The 20,461-nt window shown below is 41.5% G+C and overlaps 1 protein-coding gene across 10 annotated transcripts in view; it reads left to right on the forward strand.

Moving 5' to 3' along the window:
• Positions 1-20,461, forward strand: part of PEAK1 (pseudopodium enriched atypical kinase 1) — a 307,119-nt gene that overhangs the window by 279,261 nt on the left and 7,397 nt on the right. For all 10 annotated transcript variants that reach the window (XM_043489511.1, XM_043489513.1, XM_043489507.1 and 7 more), the window contains one exon: positions 861-1,606. In XM_043489511.1, the coding sequence (XP_043345446.1) occupies positions 861-1,606 (746 nt within the window). The remainder of the gene's footprint in view (positions 1-860; positions 1,607-20,461) is intronic.

Below are 20,461 nucleotides of genomic sequence, written 5' to 3' on the forward strand. Positions count from 1 at the left end.
ATACATACATGTTTCATCTTCTAAGCATAAATTCTGGAAAGGAAACAAAAGTGATTGGTTCTGTAACTGGAGCTTGTTGTCAGAGAAGTTCAAATGCAAGCATCTCTCAAATCACAGTTTATATTCCCCCCCAAATAAAACAGAATCATGTAAGAGTTTGTGGGTGATGTTTGAAACAGCAGTTGCCTGCTCATACACATGGTTTCCCTTACCACAATCTCAGAGATCTTTATACATAGACCAGTTTAAGTGGTGCCAGAATCCTTCTCTGTAGGGAAATGAAATAGCATGGTTTATGAAATTGTGTGTGTTTGGTTTGGATGGAGAATGACAAGTGTTACATACAGTACAATGTAACTTTGGAACAAAGTTAAAAGAATAGAATGGTATCATCTGAGCACCAACCTAGCAGTCTCATTTGCTAATCCCGATTGTTTTTAGTAATGCTCCCAAGTATTTCTTTTTAACCTGCAAATGTTATCATCTCTCTTCTGTCACAGTACAGTTATTTGAGTGTCTGTCACTCCTTAGTATTCTAGTGTGGTGAATACAGCACTCTTGGGGCCACCAGTGGAGAATCTGGATTCCTTCTTGAAAACAAAACCCATCGCTCTGTTCCTATGGCAAGGAAATACTGAGACATTGTTCACATTTGTTGCTCCCATTAGGTCTTGAATTCGACCTTTAAATTTAGCTATTTGTTCTTTGTTTTCTTTTACTGTTTTTGAATTAAGGCGTTGACTTCTTCTATTCTTATGGCTACTACGTTTATTTCTGCCTAAGTTTCAATTATGTAACCAGAAGGAAAATTTTACTTAATTATTCTTTTTTTCTTCTTTCTTTATTTTAAAACAATCCAGGACAATCTAGAGCAGCCATGATACCTCCCAAGCATCCACGGCAGCCTAAGGGAGCTTTGGATGATGCCATCACCTTTGGCGGGAAAACAGACCAAGAAGCACCTAACGCTTTGCAACCAACACCACCCCCCCTGCCAAAGAAAATGATTATAAGAGCCAATACAGAGCCACTCTCCAAAGACCTCCAAAAGTCCCTGGAAACTACCCTTTGTGTCATGGCTAATCCCACCTACGATATCGACCCCAGCTGGGATGCCAGCAGTGCTGGCTCCTCGGTCAGCTATGAACTCAAGGGACTAGACGCTGAGTCTTGTGACTCCTTGGAGAGACCTTTGCACAAGGAGAGACGTGTGCCCTCAGCAGCAAACAGCATCTCCAGCCTAACCACTCTCAGTATTAAGGATAGGTTTTCCAACAGCACAGAGTCCCTGTCCAGCCGGCGGGGTCCCTCCGGTAGACAGGCCCGGAGTATCCAGAAGCCACAGAGACAAGCACTTTATCGAGGACTTGAGAATCGTGAAGAAGTGGTGGGTAAAATCCGAAGCCTTCATACAGATGCTTTGAAGAAACTGGCTGTTAAATGTGAAGACCTCTTCATGGCTGGGCAGAAAGACCAACTCCGTTTTGGGGTAGATAGCTGGTCAGACTTCAGGCTGACCAGTGACAAGCCATGCTGTGAGGCCGGTGATGCAGTTTACTATACAGCTTCATACGCAAAAGATCCACTTAATAACTATGCAGTCAAGGTAAGAAAATATTATAAATCTGATTCTAATCTTCTCCAACACACTGTTATTGAGATGGGTCTGGTTTTTTTTTCCCCTTCTTTCCTCCATTCAGCAAAAACTTATTAAGTATCTGCCTTACACCAGATATTGTAATAGAAGAGGCCTTAACTTATTATCTATTGGAGAAAACATTTTTATAAAGAGACAGACTTATAACACAGTATACTGAATGCTAAGGTAGAAGTTAACAGAATTCTGTGGGAGCTTAGAAGGACCTTAACCCAGACTCTTGATGCTAAAAAATTCTTCTTAAAGTAATACTTGAGCGAGATTGTTTGCAAAGATTTCCTGTACAAATGAGGTCTGTTATGTGCCTTTCACTCTCTATGTTTCTGTCTTTATTCCCTAGCAAATAAGAGACCCTTGTCTATCTCTGCTTTCTAACTCCTCTGCTTCTGAGAGAAATGCTTTTATAGAGGAAGGTGATCAATATTTGTTGATGTACAAGGAACTTTCTCGTGTTATATAATTTAATCTTCACATCAAGTTCATGGGGTTAAGATCTATTTATCCATTTGACAGGTGAGAATAAAGCTTAGGGTCACACAGCTAGCAATTAGTAAAGCTAGGATTTAAACAGATCTCTCTGGCCCCATAGCCTACACTTTTTCTGTTATGTCACATCAATTTCTTATATGTGTATCACCCATTCCAGACAGCCCACTTATTTAAGAAGGCTGAAACTCTTAGCATCAAGAATTCTTGAGCAATTACATTCACTGTAACAGTAAGCCATAGGCTTCATCAATGTCATAAATGAAGCATGGACTTTGAAATTCCAAAGATCTAGGTTCAAATCCTAACTCTTCCACTTAGCTCTGTCACAAGTTACTCATCCGAGTGTCAGTTTCCTCAGCTTTAGAAAGGAATAATAATTGTACCCATTTTATGGGGCTATTTGGCTGCAAGAAAACAAAATACCTAGTGATTGGTATTCATTTCTTTCACTATCCCTTAGCTTCCTCCCTATATTGATTGCCAAGACAGCAACAATCTTTTGAGCCTCAATTTCCTCCTCTTTCAGATGTTTACAACAATGATGACCCATCTACTTTGTGGGATTGAGATTAGGATCAAGTGAGATAATACATGTGAAAGAGTTTCTAAAAACATAAATCTCTATGTAAATATAATGTTGGTTCACCCTTTGCATAGTCCCTTTTTCCAGATTCTATTCACTGGTTCAAAACTAATTAGCATATCTAAATGACTTGTACATGTTAATTTGGCTAGATAGACCAGATGGTATCTTAGTAAATTAATGGATAAGGTAAACGATTGGCCTTACCCGTCTTTCAAGACAGAACATGTATTTGGACCAGATTTTCAGCTGACTGCTCTCTGAATTTGTAGCACCTAAGCCACTTCACTCTGGTGATACTCAGAGTGACCTTGTGCCCCAGCCCACACTTCTTAAATTAAACTGAGGGGTAAACTGCAGAGAGAGAATCTAGATTCAAGTTAATACATTACTGTTGAGTCTAAAAAGGCATGTTGAGATTTTGTGTAGTGTTCAAGAGCCGTTAGACTAGTTGGAGTTATGGGACCTCATTTATCTCGGGCCTGTATTACTACAGGATCGCCAATGCAGGATGAATGCCTATTTCAGAAAGGAACATTGAACTATCTGTTCTTTCAAAACAACTGAGAAGTAGGGCTTGACTAACTTTATGTATTATTGCTGTGCAATCTTGTCTCTTTCCCAAATCAATGGCCTGGTATTGATTTCTTTGCTTGTAATGATGCAAAAGCAATCTCCAAAGAACAGGTGGCAAGTGGTTATATACTGAGAGTTGTTGGCAGGTTTGGGAAAGGATGTTTTACACTAAATGGTGAATATAAATGTCTATTTGAAGACCCTCTAGGCATTTCTAGAAGTACCCAATTGATAGTACAACCTTAAAGGAATAAGCTACTAGGATACTGTGAGCCCTACCTTTGCAGAAATAAACAAAAAAGACTAGCAGTTGGCTCATACAAACAACTTTTTACTGTTTGTCTTCTTAAAATCATCCCTGTCCATACTAATGAAATTTAAGAGTGACCAGGCAGGTACAACTCTCTCTTTTTTAATTGATGTATAGTTGATTTGGACTTCCCTGGGGCTCAGACAGTAAAGCGTCTGCCTATAATGTGGGAGACCCGGGTTCGATCCCTGGGTCGGAAAGATCCTCTGTAGGAGGAAATGGCAACCCACTCCAGTACTCTTGCCTGGAAAATCCCATGGACGGAGGAGCGTGGTAGGCTACAGTCCATGGGGTCGCAAAGAGTCGGACACGACTGAGTGACTTCACACACTCACGTAGTTGATTTACAATGTGTTAATTCCTGCTATACAGCAAGATGATTCAGTTATACCTATATATGCATTTTTTAATATTGTTTTCCACCGTGGTTTATCCCAGGATGTTAAATATAGTTCCCTGTGCTATATAGTAGAACCTTGTTGTCCATCCATTCCATATGCAATACTTTGCATCTACTAACCCCAAACTCCCAGTCTATCCCTCCCTCACTCCACCCCCACACACATACACCCCACACCACAAGTCTGTTCTCTATGTCTGTTAAAGAGACTAAAAGATCTTTTAAAATGTTACAAAAGGAAGTTGGTGCTGGAATTTAATAATTTGAAAGTCAAAGGATACTGCTCTTTAAATACCACTGCTCCTTAAATACCAAATCCACTGTGGTGACAGAGCATTAAGATCTTAACTTTGGGTGTTGTCTTAGTTTGCTCAGGCTGCCATAACAAAATACTAAGAATGGATGACTTAAACAACATAAATTTATTTTCTCACAGTTCTGAGTGCTGGAAAGTCCAAGATCAAGGTTCCAACTGATTTAGTTTCTAGTGAGGGCTCCCTTTCTGCCTTGCAGATGGCTGCCTTCTTTCTAATTCCTCACACGGCTCAGGGGGTTGGAGCTCTTTCGTGTCTCTTCTTATGCATACTAAGTCACTTTAGTCGTGTCCAACTCTGTGCGACCCTGTGGACTGTAGCCCGCCAGGCTGCTCTGTCCATGAGACTCTCCTGCTGTGTCCTCCTCCAAGGGATCTTCCCAACCAGGGATTGAACCCGCATCTCTTATGTCTCCTGCATTGGTAGACAGGTTATTTACCGCTAGGGCCACCTGTGTCTCTTCTTATAAGGACACTAATCCATATCAAGGCCCCACCCATTTACTCTCAGTTAACTCTAATTGCTTCTTTATAGGTCCTATCTCCAAATATAGTTAACACTGGAGGTTAACACATCAACATATGCATTTGAGGGTTCATGATTCAGTCCATAACATTCTGCCCCTGACCCCCACAAAAATTCATGTTCTTATCACATGCAAAATATGTTCAATCCATCCTAACAGCCCCATAGGTAACTCATTCTAGCATCAACTCAAGTCCAAAGTCTCATCTAAATATCATAGAAATCAGATACGTGTAAAACTCAAGGTCTTATAAATCCTGAGGCAAATTGCCTCCTCAACTATAAACCTATGAAACTAGTCAAGTTATATGCTCCCAAAATACAGTGGTGGGCAAGCATGGGATAAACTGTCCCATTCTAAAAGGGAGAAATCAGAAGGAAGGAGGGAATGATGGGCTCCAGCAAGCCCAAAATCTTGCAAGGCAAATTCCATTAGATATTAAGGCTCCAGAACAATCCTCTTGGACTCAGTACTCTGTCTTTCAGGCCCACTGGGGTGACAGAATCATCTGTGTCTCTGCTGGGCACCCTTATCCTTTGGGTTTTTGTAAGGACCCGCCCACATGACTGCCAGGGCAGCCTGCCCCTGAGCCTCTGGGCAGGTTCGTCCTGGCCTTCCCAATCTGGAGAGGCAACCCGGCCCTTCAAAACCAAGGAGGAAACAGCCTTGCTTCTGGGCCTGTGGTGGGAGTAGCAGCCCTGTGGTGATCCCTGAAACACCTTTTCAGGGTCATTCTTCCCTCTCCTTAAAGAACAGTGCACGTTCACAGCTAAATAGCTCTATGATCCACTCCTGGAGAATCCATTAGCCTTCCTTCATTCCACCCAGCTTTCTCTGTCCCTTTAGTTCAAACTGACAGTGCCTTTCCCGGTGTAACCCCATCTCTATTTCTGGCTTCTGCTGAGATGGCTGATTAAGTCCACGAGTCACAGTCTGTCTCCTTATCAAATGGCTGTTCTGCTACACCCTTAGTATTCTCTTTAGAACAAGTTTTCTAATTTTTTGTGGTGTGGGTAGGCTGAGAGTTTTCTAAATCTTCAAATTCTGGTTCCTTGTTGCTTAACAATTCCTTCTTCAACTCTTTCTCCCTCTGCACTTAACTATAAGCAGTCAAAAGGAAGCAAGTTGTTCCTTTAATACTTTGTCTCTCAGCTAAATATCCAATTTCATTACTCATAAGTTCTGCCTTAACAAAATGCTGGAACAGAGTTTAGCCAAGTTCTTTGCCATTTTTTAAGAAATCTCACCTTTTTTCCTAGTTTCTAATGAATGTTCCTCATTTCTGAGACCTCACCAGAATCACCCTTAATGTCCATATTTCTAGCAACAGTCTGTTCATAAGTTTCTAAGCTTTTTCTATCATGACTTTTAAAACTCTTTCAGCTTCTACCCAATTCTAAAGCTACTTCTTCTGCATTTTGGAATACTGCTTACAGCAGTACCCTACTTCTCAGCAACAAAATCTTTGTCTGCTTGGGCCACCATAACAAAATACCATAGACTGGATATATTTTCTCCTAGTTTTGGAGACTGGAAAGGAAGATTCTCTTCCTGGCTTCTTGCTGTGTCCTTATGTCCGCACTTGGGAGGGTAGGGGAGAGAGTATGTCACATTGGGTGTTGGGGCTTTAACATGTGAGTCTTGAGAAGACACAACTCAGTTCATAGCTTTATTCTGTTTTTCATTCAATGTGACTATCTTTATGATTTTCCTTGGTCTTAAACTAAAAGACATCACAATATAGAATAAAGAAAAGTAGTCAACTAATGTGAGTGCAGATTCTCTATCTGTCATTGTGTATACCCAAGCAAGTCATATAACCTCTCTTGATTTTCACTGCCCTACCTACCTCATGAGATTGTTATATGTATAGGTGTTTATGTAGTGAAACTGTTTTTGTAAATTATGAAGTATATATAAAATAAAATAATGCATTAGTGTTTTTAACAATAATGGAAAGTTACTTCTCAACATTCTTTTGGTCATTCACTATTATTCTTCATTAATATTAGGCACTAGCCTGAGCATATTTTAATAGGCTCTGCATTCCTTAAATTTATGAGAGAAAGCTACTAAGTGTAACAATCCTTCAGAATTTTAGTACTGCCAAAAACTGGAAACGAACTAAGTGCCTGATATTAAGGAAACAATGTAATAAATTATGGTGTATTAGCCCAATGAAATGTTTTCAGCAATTAAAAATTTTATTATGAAGATTATTTAAAATCATGGAAAACATTTTTTACATTGATTAAATGTCACATTAGAATAACAGAATACCAAATACTGTAACCATAACTTAAAAAAAGAATTGACCTACAAAATGGTAATATATAAATGATTTCTATGTTAGAGGAGTAATGATTATAGACAGTTTTTATTTTGTTTAAAAAATGATGTCATAATGTCTTTTCAGTAAAAAAACTAAGGAATTGAAGATTATGGATTATTTGATAGTGAGCTTCTTGAAGACACAGGTGTCCTTACTTATTATCTCTGTTGTCCCATCCTCTGAACACAAATTATAAATAGCTCCTGCTTCATGCTACCCAGCTTTGCACTCACCAGTTCCTCTCTTTGGACTGCTTTTCTGGGAAGAGCACTGTCTGTACAGGTAACCTATTTCAGAATCACCTGTGGGATCCTCATTAAAAATGTGCTTGCCTTGATCCCATCTCACACCTACAGAATCAGCATTTCTGGAAGTGAGGCCTGGGCAACTACACTGTTAAGCACCTTCAGGTGGTTCCTCCACAATATTTCAGGACTGTTGATATAGCGGTTAAGAATTTAGATTGTTGTCAGAAAGACTCGTGTTTAAATTTGTACTTTAGCTTTCTTATGAGCTGTGTTACCTTGGCCCAGTTACTTGCCTTTTCTAAGCCCATTATCTTTATTTGTAAAATGGAGAAAATACTGCATTCTCCCTAAAGCCGTTGTGAAAAATCACAAGAGTCAGTTGTACCTAGAGATGTATATAGTACTCAGAGCATCATTTGACACAGAGTAAGTATTCAGTAAATGATAGCTTCTCATTCCACCACTCCCTTCTCGTGTACCTAGAAAACCCCTCACTTAGTCATGTCCTGCTCTTTGCCACCCCACTGACTGTAACTCACCAGGCTCCTCTGTCCATGGGATTCTCCAGGCAAGAATACTGGAGTGGGTGGCTGTTCCTCTCCCCAGGGGATCTTCCCCACCCAGGGATCAAACCTGCATCTCCTACATTGCAGGCAGATTCTTTACCATCTGAACCACTAGGGAAGCCCAGAAAACTCCTATATTTTCTTAAGGAATCCAGCTCTGTGAATTTTTTTCTCTGATCTTCTGAGAATATGTTGATGGCTCCTCTCTGTGTGCCCACTCTGTATGTAGTGGATTTCTCTACTACTGTTCTATCATGCTACAGTTCTATAGTACTGTGCTGTGCTATGCTAAGTCACTTCAGGCATGTCTGACTCTTTGCGACCCTATGGACTGTAGCCCCCCAGGTTCCTCTGCCCGTGGGATTCTCCTGGCAAGAATACTGGAGTGGGTTGCCATGCCCTCCTCCAGGGAATCTTCCCTACCCAGGGATTGAACCTGCGTCTCTTATGTTGCCTGCATTTGCAGGCAGGCTCTTTACCACTTGCACCACCTGAGAAGCCCATTCAATACTACCATTACCCAATTAAAGTAACATGCCTCCCCTCCCCACTGTTATACTTGAGTTCCCTGCAGCAGGGAACATGGCTTGCTAATCCATATATCTTTATTATATTATTAATCTAATATCCTTAGCATTAGACAGCATTATATACTAATATAATAATGTTGCATACATAGTGGGCATTCAATAAATATTACTTGACCTTTCAGCAAACATTGACTGTATAAAATATTGTAATATCTGCATGCATTTACAGAAATACATATGAATAAGGCAAAAGCCTTGCCCTCAAAGAGCATGTATTCCGGTGGGAAAGACAAAGGCATAAGTAACTTTTAAACAAGACATTATAGTAAAGGTTAAGAGTGGTGTGAAGATGTAAAGATAAAGATTAATAAATGAAAGAAGTCATTTTAACATTCTTAAATCTCAGGGCCAACAAAAAAGGGCCTCTAGTGTCTACTTCACATTATTCTTAGGGGTAAATACAGTATATGGAGAGAATAGTGGAAAATGGAGCTGGGAAGATTTGGGGCCAAATTTAGAGGCTTTGATTGATGAGCTTAAGAGGTTAGGCTTTATTCTGTGTTTTGTGGGAAACCATTAAGGATTTTTAAACAGAGAGATAACAAGATTAATGATTTTAGAGATTAATGGTTTTAGAAATAAACTGTGGTGGAAAAGTTCAGAAGCATTAGAAGCAGGGAAGCCAGTCATTATGCTATTGCAACAGTCCAGGTAAGTAATGATGAGATCTTGCAATAAGACCATCAAAAAAAAGGGACAGATGGTGAAGGAGCTGAGGCAGGCAGTCGACCATCTCTGGTGAGTGCCTGGATGTAGGATGAGGGCCCTGATGCTAAGATTTCATGAAGGAGCAACCCCAGGAGGATGGTGATGCCATTAACTGAAATATGAATCAGAAAAGCCAGAAAGATGAGCTCTCTGTGTAGTGTGCCCATGGGACAGCCAAATCAAAAGAAAATGTGTAGCCAGATAAAAACATGAGTTTGGTACTCAGAAGAGAGGTCAAGGTTACCTAGTGCTCTCATCAACTTGATTTAGTTCAAACTGGGAATGTGTGATATTGTAGTGGTAGAGTCTGCATATTGGGAAAAGGCCCACACAGCTAAGTGACCTAAAGCAGGAGAATTTGAAAGGGATATAGCAAAGGACAAGAACCCACAGATCAGAGTTGAAGATTCAGGAAGGTTTGAGCAATATAAGGAGAAGGCAGGAGTTGAATCTCTGGTAAACCTTAAAAAAAAAAAAATACAGTCTTGGTAGCAGTGGAAGTGGATATCAAATGCAGTGAGTTAGGGAAGTGTGGAACAGGGAGGGTGAGGAGACTAGTGAGCATAGTGCATTTTTAAGAGTTTTGGTGAAGAAAAGACCACATTGATTCCTAGACAGTATTTAACCTTCAGCTCCGGTTTGTGTCATTCATGTCTCCTTTTATCCCCTCATCACCATTTGGTGAGCCACCATGCAGTAGGTTGGACCGTCTGTCTCTGTGGCTGCATGTTGGCTGGCCTCCAGCCCTTAACTTCCCTGTTCTAAATAAAATCCACCTTACTTTTGCCACCTTTCAAAGAATCTGGGTAGCCACTGAACAAACATGTAATCTTCAAAGTACACTCTTCAACTTTGAAAGGGCAGGCCTTCATCATTCCAAACAGGAAGAACCTGAGAACAGAGAGGAACAATTACTTTTGCATATCGTCATCAACTTTTATGGCAGGCTGCCTCTTCATTCCTACATGGAACTTGTCCTATTAGATCATACCTGAGTCAGTGGATTGGCCCTGCTGTTCCTCAGTGTTATCCTTGAGTGGACAAATGACGGCTTTTTGCCTAGAAGCAGGGTGGACAGTTGGTAAAATTATGGCTCAGTGTCCGTGGGACATTCTTTTTTCACTGTTGTTATGAGATCATTTTCTAACAAATGCTGCTATGTGAGACCACATGAGAAATTGATGAAATTACCTTGAGGAAGGCAATGAATATCTTTTATAAGCAAAAGTATACATTTTCGACTTATTTTTGCAGCAGTTCCAACTCTGTGGTCGTAGGTATCTTCTTTTTTTAAAGTAGTCCTGGTCTTTGTTCTCGCAGAGAGAGCACACAAAGCTCAGTGAAGGTGTTCACTTCCCTGTCACAGCAGTGGAGCAGCTTCCTTTCTTCCAGCTATGCCGAGAATCTTGTTAAGAGCTTGTAATAAAGTAGAGGTGAACTGTGGAGACCAACATCTTTTATTGCATTTTGGCTCTAGAGTCTCCGTTGATCTCATTTGGGTGGTTGCTGAGAAAGCAAGACAGTAAATGAAAAAGCATTAATAGGAATAACTGGGGTTGGTAGGAATTTACCACTAGTTCAGACTATAGGATCAGGCAGTTAATTGCTGGCTTAGTGACAAGGAACCAACTACAGAGAGGAAACCATTTTCATTTTCATAATGCAACACACAATGTGCCCAACGTTGGACCTTCCCAGAAAGCGACTGATCAGCAGCCAGCTCTACAGACTCATAGCCACCCTAGGTCAGTGTCCACTATGTTTCACTGCTGAATGCATACAGAAGTGCCTTAAAGTCTCTACTGGACGTTGGTTTCGAAAGGGGAGGTGTACTCATGTAAACCAAGAATCAAAATGAACTGTCTAGTGGGAAAACAGCCACAGCTTTAATTAATGAAGTGACAGGACACAGCTGAGAATTATAAATTGGGATTCAAACTAATATAATTCCTAATCTGGACCCTCAGCTGGTTGTTCAACTGGTTTGTGCCTCAGTTTCTCCAGTGTGATCATCCTGGGTGTCACCTGGTCAGCCTAAATGACTGGCTCAGGAACACACATGAATTTCTTTTGCTCCATATGCTGAGTGGGAGCATAAAAAGAGTTCAGTGAGTACAAATCACAAATAAAATAGTGAAATCTTATACAGTTGCCTTCTTGAATTTCTTTTCTAGACTCCCAAATATTGGGGGGGAGCATGTGAACATTTTTACAGCAAGTCAAGCTGTAAAATACCTGGCCTACCTGACAGATCTCATAGCAGATTTCTACAGCATGGAGTTCTGATTCCTGGGGATCCAGACAGTATTTATATAGTAAACACTTAATCCATTTTGAATATGATTGTAACAGCATTGAGCATGTGTGGTCTTAGCTCTGCAGCAGCAAGTAAGGCAGTACTCCTTCCGGGCAGATCAAAGAATTGAGATCTATCAGTGATCAGCCTGTATTCTCAGAGTGAGGTCATACCAAATAATGAATATCAATTTAGAATTTGCCACTTTTCATTCTTCGCCCTTTCCCATATGCTGTTGTGCTTTGGGGTAATGTGACAGAATAGCACAGATGGTATACTGTGTGTGCAGTCGTCAGCATGTCTCATTTTTGTCCCTCTGCCATTCATTCCCCACAACATCATCTCACTTAAGGTTCACTGAGGTCCTGTAAAGTGCACAGAGCAAGCTGGAAATGGGAATCCCTGCTGATAAAGTGGAAGTCGGCTGAAGGCACACTAGGCCAACTGGGCCCATAATAGAAAAATAAAAGCCAATGTAGAATATTTTTGAAGAGTCCTGTATTTTATACTTATTGCTTCCTTTGGAGAAAAGAGAAAATTGAATGGAATGACAAAGAGCAGTGTTGTTTTGTGAGGGTTTGTACAGCACAAAACCCCTGGGCCTCCAGGGCAGCCTGGACTCAGCAGACAGCCCCCATTGTTCAGATATGACTCATTTGTGTAGTCAGGTCATGAGCGTTTATTACCCAGATTTGTCTGCCCTTGCCCCCTCCCCATCAGCTTGCCAGCTTCCATCTGTTTCATAAGAGCTAATCATATATTCTCGCTGTTCTGAGTAAATGAGCTTCATGGCCACACCAGGTCAGATGTCGCCGCTGTCAGTATTTGTGTGGCCACACTGAGCGTGCACCAGGTGCCTGGCTCTGTGCTGGACCCGAAGGTGCACATACCTGCTCTTAAGACAGACAAAAGCTGTGACAGCTGTGATAATGGAGACATGTACATGAGAGGTAGCTAAACACAGAAGGAGATCTGGGGCACTTAACACTTTCTGTCTTTGGCACACATGACGCATGTGAGGACTTGAAAGAAAAAAATAAGGGGAATCCTTCAGGCAGATGGGGGGAGAAGAGGAGCCTCAATCAGAGAGAACCCCTGGAGGGTAGGATTAGGGCGCTGGCTGCAGGGAGTTCAGTGTGGCAAAAGTAGGAGACAGGGGAGAAATAAGCCTGGTAAGGGAAGCCAGGCCAGGACTTTATCCTCTGGAGATAATGGGGAACCCCTAGGAAGTTTATTCGATTTTTTTTTGAAAGGTGGCCCTTGTGGCTACGTAAAAGGTATATTTGAGGGAAATCACGTGAGAGTCGAGTCGGGGAGACCAGTTGGAAATCTTTGGTAGCAGACCAGCAAGTGATAATGGTAGCCATAGAGATGGAGAAAAGAGAATTTGAAAGCACATGGGAACAAAAGCAGTCGAAGCTGGTGATTAACGAGATGCAAGGAATGAGGATGAAGGAGAAACCCAGAGTGAACTTGATAACTCATCTAGATGCTGGGGCAGATAACAGGGCCATTCACCAAAAGTAGGCATACTACAACAGGAAATTTTGGTGGGAAAAAGTTCAGGTTTGGTTATGTTGAGTTTAAGGCATCTATCTATAGGATGGGACATATATGGAGAAAAATCAAGTAGGCCCTTGTATGGATAAATCTGAAGCTCAAAGGTAAGTTTGGATCGCAAATGCAGATGTGGAAGTCAGCAGTATATCACGATGGTTGAAGCCATGAGCTTCCTGAAGGGAGAGTGTCAATGAGAAAAGAGAGCAGACCCCTCAAACACCAGCATTTCAGAAAGCCTTTGGGAGGAAGGGACAAGTAAGTAAGAACTGATAATACCACTCCCCATTCAACAACTGATTTATTCCACAGCCATCCAGTTTTGCCAAATGTCCACCTTCCCCCCACCCTACCTTCCTACTTCATTGCCTTAAACTGAGTATCTATTCCACTCCCCAGTACTGAAAGGGTGGAAGGTGTACACCTTCATTACAGGTCCCAGGCATTGTGGGCATTCTGACAGTGTCAGTAGTATTAGACACATAACCTTGTCTTCCCTGTCCAAGCTGCTTTTAGTGAGGCTTTCCAGTCAAAGCCCCCCACAGTCTACTTTTTTAAAGTTAGCTATCTAGCTAGATTAAGATTATTATAACAAACATAAATGCTCTATAATGGCAAGTTTGCCTCAACGGTATGCAGAGTAGTTGCCAGGAGCAACACAGAAAATGAGCTCCTGTGTTGAAATGAACGTTTGGAATTAAACTTCCCAGGTTGTGTGTGGGGAATCCATTGTCAGCCCTGTTTCCCCACTAAGGTCAGGCTTGTGTGAGGGTTATGGGCATTGACTCGGGTCTAAGAAGGTCTTAGAAGAGATTAACTTGGCTCTGATTCTGGAAGCATTTTTCCCCCCATTTTCTAACAGGCAATTTGCCTGTGGTTAAGGAGTTCCCACTGTATCTGGGGGCTCTGGGCTGGTGCTTCAGGATGCCTTGTTCTCCAGACAGGACGTCCTTGAGGAGCCGTCATATACTTGTTTGAATGCTCAATTGATGGGAATCAGTATTTCTCCTCTCCTCTGTTCTCACTCGTCTTGATTAACTCAAACAAGCACGTAGTTTCCCCCAGCCTCTTTTCTTGTGACAGTGTATTGTCCACGTTGGTGGGTGTGGAACTATCAGCTGACTGGCTCTCCTTTTTGATGTTCTTCTGGCTTTCTTTGGGAGAAGCAGCTTGTGAGAGGGCAAGCAGGCAAAGGTCAGTGTGCCCAGGATGGGCGTCCCCTCCTGCTTGTGCTCCCCACACGAAGCCTTCCCTCTGCACAAACTAGGCATTGCCACTTCCATAGAACCAAGAGTGTGTCCATAAAGAGAACCTACAGCATGTTTTGAGATTCAGCCTTCTCCAGCCTGGTTTTTTGTTCTCCTGCTGCAGTTTCCATGCAGGTGACTTGTGGATCCTGATGTCGCAGCTCCCTCTAGTGTCACTGTGGCTCAGGCTCTCCTAGGGCTTTTCTTCCCATTCAGAAAATGTACTCAATAGAGTCTGCCAAAAATCTGCAGCATTTTAAATAGGTTTTCACATACATAGTAAAAACAAATATGAGATGATTTCTCTCCCATTACAAAAGGGAATCTTACATGAAGACATGGGACCATTCCAGCTCCAGTTTTGTTCCTATTTCAGAATTTTGTGGAGCCAAGGAGTCCTGTGGAAATCATTCTTCTTGGGGAGTGGAAGCTTGGGTAGCTGGCTTCAACTGAAAGCCAGCTACCCTCTGTAAGGAAGGAATGTGAATTCCTTTCAAGAAAGGTAAATGAAAATGGGAGGCCAAGAAGTTACTTTGATCTCTGCTAGAGAAAATACTGAGTTAGAGAAGAAGGGAAAAACAGCAAGCAGCAGAAGACCCCTCTCTGTTTGTTCTGGAAAGAGTGTCTTGTTTTCTGAAATGACTTTTGAACTAGAAATTCATCATCTGAAGCCAAGTCATTCTAAGGCTTTTTTTAAACCAAAGGAGCCAAGTTATTAACATTTGAAAAATGGCTACTTTGTGATGAAGAGAATAATATAACACTCCTACCTAAATTAACATCATCGCAGCCTCCATAATAAAGATTTATGAGATACTCACCATATGAAAAACCCTGTTATGGAAATCTCCATAGGTCTGTGTTTTGGTTGTAACTGTTTTCTTAGTTATGAGCTAATTAAAAGCACTAGTATTTTGTTTTCTTCTGTTATACTCCAGTCTTCTCCCTTTTTCCTCTGCCCTTACAACTAGAGTGACCAGTTATTCTTCAGCCTGTCTCCATATCATAAGATGAAGAGATAAGGAAGTGCCAGCTCCTCAGCTTGGCTCTCTAAGCAGACCATTTTCCTTCAGAGCATCCGAAGTGACTGAACAATTTATCATTTCTTCTTCATAAATCACTTTGAACCTTTATCTCAAGTTGATCTGTGAAGCCAAACATAAATTCCTGTTGTAGTATCCATGTTCTTATCTACTCACAAAACTCTGAGATAGCTTCTAAAATTGTGTGTGGGGGTGTGTATGGACTGTGTATAGATACAGTTAGAATAGAAGTAGCAATTAGAATATCTTCTCTGCTTTTAATGGCAAGCCACGAGGTGAGAAGTTTTTTTCTGTGCAACTTGGCACAGTGAAAACTACAGTTTGGCTAAGCAGTTCTCTTCCTTAGTCTTAGACTGGCCCATCTTAGTGCTGATCTCGACTTGTTGGTCAGGGCTGACCTGGCATGGAGGTGGGAAACCTTAATGGTCCCTGTTTAGGCACCCTCTGCCAAACCTGTCATCAGAGAGCCTCACTGCTGGGGCGTGTAGCTCTCAGACCCCAAAGAAAGATGAAATTTTCTGTCTTGCTCTCTGTTTAAAAAAATGTGAGGATTCTATAATGCATTACTTGTTAACATTTACAAGTTGTCATTGTTTTAGTCACTATGAATGACATTTGTACAGCTTAGTAGTTTACAGGGGTTTCCCAGGTGACTCAGACAGTAAAGAAGCCACCTGCAATGAGGGAGACCTGGGTTTGATACCTGGGTTGGGAAGTTCCCCTGGAGGAGAGCATGGCAGCCCACTCCAGTATGCTTTTCTGGAGAATCCCCGTGGACAGAGGAGCCCGGCGGACTGCAGTCCATGGGGTCGCAGAGTCAGACACGACTGAACGACAGCTCGCAGGACAGCACCGCAGCAGCAGTTCACAATTACGCTCTACATGCTTGATCTCACTTGATTCTCACAACTGCCCTGTGAAGGAGGTTTCGGTATTCTTTATGTTGTCTCCTTTACTTAGAAAGACTGGGACCCAGAGAAATTAAGAGAAATGACCAAGGTTACACAGCTGGTAGCGGGGCTAAATGCTAGGCCTTTCAAGTCCTTGGCAAGTTTCCCTTCTCTAGGGCGACAGGGTTTAACTACAGTCTCATTCAGCCAAACTCAGTGGTGTTTGACTGGCTTTTCAAAGGCTGAGGAGTTGGGACCTTTGAACTTCCATTCTAGTGGGCAGTGTGATATTGGGCAAATTATTAAAACTGGAATGTGTCGTATCCTAGATCTAACTCCCATGCAACTAAATGATGACTAGTATAAGATTTTTAAATACCTAGTGACATATAAACATGAAATATTGCCAACAGTACAGTATAGAAAGAATTCATGTTGTGATTGATGAGCATACAGGATTATATATTATACTGCATGTGCTGAGACTTAGAAAGCTTTCCAAAGATAATGCTTTCTGAAAGATATATATTTGAACTTGAACTCAGCCTGGGGATATCTCTGTTTCAAGACCAGAAGTTTGCATAAAGAAGAAATGCCAAAAACTGATGAAGTTCGTGGTAGAAGACAAAGAAACTTTTTTTCACATCTCTCTCTCATGTGTGCATGTGTGTGTGTTTGTGTGTGTGTGTGTGTATGTCATTGACCACTGTAATAAATATGTATAAATACCATAAAAGAGAGGAACATCCTTCTGATGTTCCTCTCCTTCAGACTCCCTTGCACAGCTCCTTTTTTAAAGCATCTATTTTGATGGAAATCAGAGCCTGCTGCTTCCCAGAACTGAGGATCCATCAGCATCCTCCTAAGAAAATGTACATTTTTCTTCGTAAATAGAGAAGGCTAGAAAAGCTTTTCCAAATTTGCTTTTTCTGTGTCACCACAATAAATGAGCAAATTGTAGACACTGCAGAGCACCTGTTGCTGGGAGGCGTCGGTGTCTATGAGGTACAGCAGCGTGCTCCCGCCAAGGAGGAAAAGTGGCAAGTTTGTTCTTGGTTCCCAGGGTCGTGGAGGAGCTGTCCGGACCAGGCTGTTACAATCTATGAATAGTGTTGGAGACTCAGCCTCCCATTGTCAGCTTCTCATATCGTATCATGAGGATAATCATTTTAGGGGTGATTTTTATTTATTTATTGCTTTTCTAACCCTTTAAGACTAGAAATACAATAGTTGTTTTAGGATGTAGAACTCTTGGCTAATGTTTTTGTTCAAAAAACTCTTCCTTGATCCATAACCACTTAATAAGATTCTTTTTGAGAGGCCTTATTGCTTGAGTATTGGCCTGTTAAGAGAAAATGTACACGTGTCATTTTGAAGCATGGTTGTCTCAGTATATGCTCAGTAGTGTAAGTGCTGGGTCATATGGTAGTTCTATTTTTAGTTTTTTAAAGAACCTTCCTACTGTTCTCCACAGTGACTGCATCAGTTTACATTCCCACCAGTGCAAGAGGGTTCTCTTTTCTTCACATCCTCTCTAGCATTTATTGTTTGTGTATTTTTTTATCTATCCCAATGTTCAGTGTAGATAGCGTTGCAGCACTGTTTACAATAGCCAGGACATGGAAACAACCTAAATGTCCAATGATAGATGAATATCTACAATGGAATATTACTCAGCCATAATAAGGAACAGAATTGGGTCATTTGTAGAAATGTGGATGGGCCTAGAGTCTGTCATACACAGTGAAGAAATCAGAAAGAAAAAAACAAATATTATATATTAACACGTATATGTGTAATCTAGAAAAATGATATTGTTGTTTAGTCACTAAGTCATGTCCAACTCTTTTGTGACCCCTTTTGCTTTAGCCCGCCAGGCTCCTCTGTCCATGGGATTTCCCAGACAAGAACACTGGAGTAGATTGCCATTTCTTTCTCCAGGGGATCTTCCTGAACCAGGGATGAAACCCACGTCTCCTGAATTACAGGTGGATTCTTTACCACTGAGCCACCTGAGAAATAATAGAAAAATGATATAGATGAAACTATTTTTCAGGGCAGGAATAGAGATACAGATATAGAGAACAGACATGTGGACACAGGCGGGAAAGGGACAGGGGGGACAAATTGGGAGTTAAGATTGACATATAATACACATTCACTCATGTTTGACTCTTTGCAACCCCATGGGCTGTAACCCGCCAGGGTCCTCTGTCCATGGAATTTCCCAGACAAGAATACTGGAGTGGGTAACCATTCCCTTCTCCAGGGGATATTCCCAACCCAGGGATCAAACCTAGGTCTCCTGCATTGCAGGCAGTTTCTTTACTATCTGAGCCATGAGGGAAGTCCAGTAATATACACTACTGTGTGTAAAATAAATAGCTAGTGGGAAGCTGCTATAAAGCACAGGGAGCTCAACTCAGTGCTCTATGATGATCTAGAAGGGTGGGATAGAGGGATTGGGGAGAGGGAGGTCCAGAAGGGAGGGGACATATGTATATAAACAGCTGATTCACCTCATTGTAAGCAAAAATTAATACACCATTGTAAAGCAATTATACTTTAATTTGTTTTTAATGAAATGAACCACCAGTGACTCAAATGGAGGAAAACAGGCAAAGGATATGAAGAAATAGGGAATCTTCCCTCATAGCTCAGTTGGTAAAGAATCTGCCTGCAATGCAGGAGACCCCAGTTCGATTCCTGGGTTGGGAAGATCCACTGATAGGCTACCCACTCCAGTATTCTTGGGCTTCCTTTATGGCTCAGCTAATAAAGAATCCACCTGCAATGCAGGACACCTGGGTTCAATCCCTGGGTTAGGAAGATCCCCAAGGGAAAGGCTACCCAATCCAGTATTCTGGCCTGGAGAATTCCATGAACTATAGTCCATGGGGTCGCAAAGAGTCAGGCATGACTGAGCAACTTTCACTTCACTTCACTTCATAAAGAGATAGTTAATGGTAATGAAAAGGGGGAAATTACAGTGGACCCTTAAAGATGTGAAGAGGTGCTCAATAACTCATTAAAAATAGTATCTCCAAAGATACTTTTCTTCAGTTATCAGATCAGTAGAGATAAAGCTTGTAAACATGATAAGCTGGCAAGGATGGGAAGAGACCAAGCACCCCACCCACCCCCACCCCCACCCCCCTGCACCACTGGCTAATGCGTAAACTGACTCAACTTGATAGAGGCAATTTGGTAACATTTATCAAACATCTAAATACAGATCCCCTTTGACTCAGCACTTCCACTTCTGGAAACTTATCCTACAGGTGTCCTCATACACAAGCAATGTGGGAATGTATGAGGCTTTTCACTGCAACATTGTCTGTAGCTGGAAAGGACCTGAATGTCTGCCAGTAGAGAGGGGTAACTGAACTCTTCTTGTATGTCCATGCACTGGAATGTATGTAGCTATTAAAAAAAACTATTAATAGTATGCTATCTATGGAACAGTTTCAAGACATATTGTTAAGTAATAAAAGCTGGGTATAGATTGTTGTTCAAAAAAAGAGAGAGAGAGAAAATGTAAAACTCAGACTGCTGCCATTGAAATGGTGGTTTTGCTCTGGCTAGATGAGACCAATGATTCTCTCAAACTTTCTTCTTTACCCATGAGTGCCTGAGTTGTGACCATCACAATGACATTCACTGAAAAGTTAGGAAGACCCACAGTTTACCTGGCCAATTCTATGTCAAGTCTCCTGACCAGTGATATAAGGTATTCTGGCCTATGTTATAAGCTATTTATTGAGCTGCTCTGTAAGTCTGGGCTATAAAACTCCACAGAAAGAAAGCATAAATGGAAAATGACTTTTTTGTTTTTCAGTTTTCTAGATGAGGGGCAAGGTAGAGTGGAAGGAGGAAGCTTTGGTGTCGGGCAGACTTAGGTTTGCAAACTAGTGGCCCTGGGTTTGTGTTTTTTGATTTTGTTTTTTAAATTCTTAAGTCTTCAGCCTACTTTGGGCTTCCCAGATGGCTCAGCAGTAAAGAATCTGCCTGCAATGCAGGAGACACAGGTTTGATCCCTGCGTTAGGAAGATCCCCTGGAGAAGGAAATGGCAACCCACTCCAGTTATTCTTGCCTGGAGAATTCCATAGACAGAGGAGCCTGGCAGGC

The sequence above is a fragment of the Cervus canadensis genome, chromosome 17 (genome assembly GCF_019320065.1).
Source record: "Cervus canadensis isolate Bull #8, Minnesota chromosome 17, ASM1932006v1, whole genome shotgun sequence".
Taxonomy (NCBI): Eukaryota; Metazoa; Chordata; class Mammalia; order Artiodactyla; family Cervidae; genus Cervus; species Cervus canadensis.